This window comes from Vipera berus (assembly GCF_964194415.1).
Source record: "Vipera berus genome assembly, chromosome: 9".
NCBI classification, from domain to species: Eukaryota; Metazoa; Chordata; class Lepidosauria; order Squamata; family Viperidae; genus Vipera; species Vipera berus.
This window is the reverse complement of record NC_138212.1, coordinates 8,656,514-8,662,513: the sequence shown is the minus strand read 5'-3', so window position 1 is coordinate 8,662,513 and position 6,000 is coordinate 8,656,514. Positions and strand designations below refer to the sequence as shown.

Genomic DNA, 6,000 nt, shown 5'->3' with positions numbered 1-6,000 from the left:
GCCTATTTGCTTGCAATCTTGGATGTACCTGATCTTATTATTAATAACAATTACATCAAAAATAAGAGTGGTGCAGAACGCCATTGTTCGGAGTGATTTCTGTGGGATAATTACAACACAGAGGTATTTCCCCCACTCAGAAAGTGTTTTTTATACAACAAACTCAGCTAGGTTACTTAAAGACTCAGCAGCTTCATTCACAGGAGACTGAGATTGGTGTTAACTTTGAGGATCTCTCTGTGTCTTTCTCTGTATCTCATGTATCAAGTGAAATCCAGTTAATTGGTTCTTCTATATATTGCACATATCTTGAAAAGTATCTTCTGTGAACACAGAAGATGCTAACCGCTTTCGTGTCCACCATTTGCTCGGTCAACTGTTTGCAGGATTGTAACATCTGGCACTCCTGGTTTCTTAACTTCCAGAGCATCAGCAAGTGGGAATGGCATATTGTGGCTTGCTTGTACCCCTGATTCTTGGCTTTATCCTGGATGTGAACAAAGGTGAGAACATTCAGCAAAAAGAACCCAGCAGAAGGATGAGATGCTATTCTATGTTTTGGACCCAACAAGAGACATATAGGAAGCATTTATTCCCCCTTATATATAAATGTACAGATGTGACAAATACATGCAGTTAGTTTATTCTGTGATATTTTCAGGTGGTTTGCTTCACCTTCTTCCTAGGGCTGAGAGAGAGGGACTGGCCCAAGGTCACCCAGTTGGCCTTGTGCCTAATGTGGAAGTAGAAGTCACAGTGTCCCACTTAATCTAGTCCTGTGGTGGCGAATCTATGGCACGCGTGCCACAGGTGGCACGCAGAGCCCTCTCTGTGGGCACGCGTGCCATCACCCCAGTCCTAGGCCTTCAGCTGGGTTTTATAAAATCTTTTTGCTTTAGGCCCCTGCGGCCGTGTGCAAAAAAAAGGTTCAATCAATCAATCAATCAATTTCAACTTCTCACGGGAAAAAAAAATCTCGCAAAGTTGAAATTGATTGATTGAACTTTTTAGTCCCACCCAGTCTTCCATTACTACCGCAGCCACGCCCACCCAGTGGGCCACGCCCACCCAGTGGGCCACGCCCACCTGGCACCCGACGATACATAAGTGGGTTTTGGGTTGCAGTTTGGGCACTCGGTCTCCAAAAGTTTCACCACCACTGATCTAGTCCATTTCCTTTAATCATAACATCAAACTGGCTATCACTGTGAGTCCCTATGGCAGATAATATTATTTCAAATGATAAGCAAAGGAGCAAAATGTAAATCTGCATTGGGCAAGTGTGTCTGCCTATCTGCGATTTTTTTTTAATCTTTCTCCCGCAGATCAGATAGTAGCAGGTAGAAGTGTGAGATAGTTGTCAGACCAAAGGGATAATTTTTGACTGTAGGTTTTTCCCTGTCTTCCAATTTCCTCCTTCTTTCTCTCTAAGCAGACTGTCAGCTTTTCCAAATTAGACAGTCTTACACAGTTTGTGTTGAGCTTGGAACAGAACTGGCTGACTTTGAATGAGCAGCCGATTCATCCACGTTTTGGGCCTTGGTAGGTTTCCAAGCAGAGATGCTTCAGCAGGATTTCCATCTGGAGCCAGAGAACATCACCATTTTCGAAGGGGAGACAGCTCTGCTGGAGTGTGAGGTGGAGAACCCCTCTGGCATTGTGCAATGGGTGAAGGACGGGCTTTTACTGGGCCCCAACTGGAGCATCCCTCCGTTCCCCCGTTACAGCATGATGGGTGAGGCTAGCAAAGGTGAGATCTTTGGAGAAATACAAACTGGTTTCAAAGAAAAGTTCCAGCTAAGCTGGAAAGGTCCTGGTGCTGGAGACTGGACACCCAGACTGGGACAATGTTGAATTTTTAGGCTAAACCAGATTGGAATCACAATCAGATGCTCTACTTGTACTTTATTATATATCTACATTGAGAGGATCTTGAAAGTTGGAAACTACAAATCTCCCCGGCCACCCCCCCACTCCCCCCCCAATCTCCTTTACCACTAGGAAGGGTTCTTTTGTTTATTTTTATTTTTTGTATTTCTAAAATTATTAGTTCATATTAGTTCATTTCGACCCCAAACCACCCTAGTGATACCCTCGATGTGATGTCCTGTTGCCTGGAGGCGGTTCGGGCCTGGATGGGGAGGAACAGACTTCAGCTCAACCCTGACAAGACTGAGTGGCTGTGCATTCCGGTATCCCGGGACATTCAAAATATTCCATCTCTCCTTATGGGGGGTGAGTCCTTACCCCCCATGGATAGGGCTCGCAACTTGGGAGTCCTCCTAGATTCACGGCTTACTCTGGAAGACCATATAGTAGCCGTGACTAGGGGGGCTTTCGCCCAGGTTCGCCTGGTGCGCCAGTTGCGGCCCTATCTGGACTGGGATGCCCTGTGTACGGTCACTCATGCGCTCGTGACCTCTCGCCTGGACTACTGCAACGCTCTTTACATGGGGCTTCCCTTGAAGACCACTCGGAGGCTCCAACTGGTACAGAATGCGGCCGCGAGAGTTGTCTTGGGAGTTTCCCGGTACTCCCATGTTACACCTGTGCTCCGCGAGCTACATTGGTTACCAGTTGTATTCCGGGTGAGATTCAAGGTTTTGGTTATGATCTTCAAGTCCTTACATGGCATGGGTCCGGGGTACCTCGAGGACCACCTGCTGCCGGCATCAACTCCCCTCCGCCCTGTGCGTTCCCACAGAGAGGGCCTCCTCAGGGTGCCTCCGGTCAGGGAATGTCGACTGGTGGCCCCCAGGGGGAGGGCCTTCTCTGTGGGCGCTCCGGCGTTATGGAACCAACTGCCGGTTGAGCTCCGGATGGCATCGGACCTTTGCTCCTTCCGGCGCAGGCTGAAGACCCACTTATTTGAACTAGCTGGTCTGGCCTGATGAGGAACGTTAGGGTTTTTAATGGGTCTTTTATTGTTATTGTATTTTTTAACTGGGCACTTGTTTAATTCCTTTTTAATTTTTGTATTTGTTATTTATATATGCCCTGTTCACCGCCCTGAGTCCTTCGGGAGAAGGGCGGTATACAAATTTAATAAAAGTAAAGTAATATACAATACAAAACTATGAAAGGAAGGGAAAGTGAAAAGGGAAGGGAAAAGTGCAGGGCAAAGGGAATAAAGAAAGAAAAGGCGATGACTTCCAACTTCTTTTTGTGCAGTAGAATAAGGTAATAGTATCAAACCTCAACTTGTTACTTTTATGTAATAATATATACTAGCCATTTCTATAACAACAAACCTATCTAATTGGCAAAATCCAAATTAAAGTTTCATTTTCTTTCCCCCTCAAGCACAAAGTCCAAAAGTGATTTCCAAGCGGAAACAAAGTTAATTGTGTCCTTGTGTCAGAGCAGTCAATTTGGTCATTTCTGCTGACTCCATCAACTTTTGCAGCCATTCATCCTTTGTGGAAATTGAAGTGTCCTTCCATTTTTGTGCCTAAAGCAATTACCACTAGGGAGAGTTCTTTCTGTGTCTCTTTTATTTTTATTTTTTATTTAACATTCGTCGAGCAAAAATTACAAATCTGAGCAAGTAAAATAACAAAATTAAAATGTGACAGGGGTGATAGGTGCGTTTGCACCTGTGCACGTTCCCTTAAGGATCTCTTAAATATGGAGTCAAGTCCAGGGAAGTTAAGTCAGAATTAAAACTGAAAGTTAATGGCTGAGACAACTGAATCAGGTATTCCAGACTTTGACAACTCTGTTACAATTGAATTTAGAGCGGTTTACATTAAGTTTTAAGTGGCTGTTCGCATGCGTTGCATTACGATTAAAGGTTAAAAAAAAGTCATTTACAGGTAAAGCATTACTATGTACAATAGTGCTATTGCCCCACCCAATATTCAATTGTGGGCTGTGCTGTCCCTTATCTGACCATTACCTTAGCAGTCAGTCTCCCAATATCTTCCCTACGTGCCATCCATCACCAACAGAGTCTGTTTTCAGCTACATTGATGACCTTTTATGATTTGAGGGGGGGGGGCTGTTGTAACTTTTTATATTTTGTGTTTTGTGTTTCCTTTTTCTAAAAGTTCACTTTAGTATACATTTTTATTTATTTTAAACTTGTGAACCTTTGAGCATGGGTCATATGGGATACACTTGACAGATTTTTACTTGACTAGTGTGCACAACCCTAATCCTGGAGGCCATTTGCGACCTATCGAAAGCTTTGCTGCACTCCTCAGAGTCCTCTTAATCATTGCTTAATTGGGCCACCAACTACGGCAGCAGTTATGAGTAACTAAGTTCTGGGGGGGTGCACCCCAATGCAATTAATCAAGGCAACCTAAAAAAGAGCCCTATTCTGACATTGTGCTTACGGGCCACACGAAAGTTCTTCTTTCTCTAAGCAACATGCAAACCATTGGGGGATCCTCAGATTATACTAGACAAGAATGATAACGCCATTCAGAAGTGCTGTTCTCAAGTCATACTAGGTTGGCTTTGATCGAGCAGTCAGAGCCATCTTCCTGACTTTCTTGACTTTCCCTGCAGAGAGCCCTGGCTTGAAGGTTTTTGTACCGCAATCTTTGCCCAGTCACACATTACTTTGGTGAAAAGAACTTCATAGAAGACAGATGGGGGAGTGAGTAAAGGTTGGGAAGACTTTCCTAAGCTTTACTCAGAAGTTATGAACTCTGGAAAATAATTGGTCGATTTGCTTTCGAGCTGAGAAAATGAGTCCCAGTAATGCAATCCATTATTTTACAGACATGACTAATGTTCTTAGGCCCCATACCTCCCATTTTAGATATGTTTTACCACATTTACTTCATAGTAAGATGAGTTAGAAGGATGATGACCTGTTGTGATTGGAAAGGAACCTGCCCCAAACCTGAGTGGGCAGAATTATGCTATGGTGTAACTCATGAGTAGAACTAATATGAACTAAAGGCACCTACCTTTTTGCTTGCATCCTGTTGCTTTAGGGATATATAACCTGCAAGTAATAAACAGCCAATTGGAAGATGATGCCTTGTATGAATGCCAGGTTGGACCCACAGAGAAAAGCACTGGCATAATTTCCCGTAGAGTGCAACTGTCAGTGCTTGGTAAGTATAGCTGGAGTCACACTGCATTAGGAAGATCTCTAGAATTCAACTCTGATTATACGAATCAGTGTTAATTTGAGAGATAAAGAGAGAGCACAATAATTTCTACTCAGAACAATGTGCTTAACCAGATCAGTTACAAATCTAGTGGAGTGCATTGCACTACCGTGTTTCTCCGAAAATAAGACCGGGTCTTATTTTTTTTTTGCCTCCAAAAGAGGCACCAGGTCTTATTTTCAGGGGATGTCTTACCTCCTACACCGACAGCCCCGCCCAGCAAGTCAACTCCTTCTGGGGCCGAAGGAGCAGCTTCATTCTGCAGCTGAATTTCACCGTCAGGCCTTTCCAGAAGGCCTCTGCAGCCGAGTACTGAGCTATGGATTCAATCCATAGCTCAGTTTTCAACTGCAGAGGTCTTCAGGAAAGGACTGTGACTGAGAAATGCAGACTTGGCTGTAGAAGATGTTGCAGAAGAAGAGCTGGGCCAGTGAGGAGAGGCCTGGCTGCAAGGTAAGTGGATGCTTGATTTTTAAGTGTGTGCCTCACCCCAAAACTAGGGCTTATTTTGGGGGGTAGGCCTTACTTTTAGGGTAACATGATACATACTATGCTTGGTTCATTTTAACTTAGATTAGTTTTTTTGTGTTGTGCAAGACATTTGGTTAATTTATGGATCATTCAATGTCATGAGAAGCCAAGATATTGGTTAATTCAATGAGTGGATATGTCTGTCCAGCAATCAGAGGGCAATCAGAGGGCATCTAAGGAGCTTTGATGTCCTTGCTCTCCTATTTCAATTAGCATTACAGTGTCCTCTTCCAGGATTCAACAGAAATCAGTTCAGTACAATGGACAGTTCAATATATCACCTTCTCCTTCTCAATCTCCTCCAGAAAATATTCAAATCTTCTGCATCATTAATTGGAAG

The 6,000-nt window shown here is 43.8% G+C and overlaps 1 protein-coding gene across 1 annotated transcript in view; it reads left to right on the top strand.

Moving 5' to 3' along the window:
* Positions 1-442: 442 nt before the first annotated feature.
* Positions 443-6,000, top strand: part of NPHS1 (NPHS1 adhesion molecule, nephrin) — a gene marked incomplete at both ends in the record, with an annotated part of 39,907 nt that continues 34,349 nt past the window's right edge. Inside the window, 3 exons of the mRNA XM_081334368.1 lie at positions 443-503; positions 1,547-1,750; positions 4,950-5,072. Of these exons, the coding sequence (XP_081190494.1) occupies positions 443-503; positions 1,547-1,750; positions 4,950-5,072 (388 nt within the window). The remainder of the gene's footprint in view (positions 504-1,546; positions 1,751-4,949; positions 5,073-6,000) is intronic.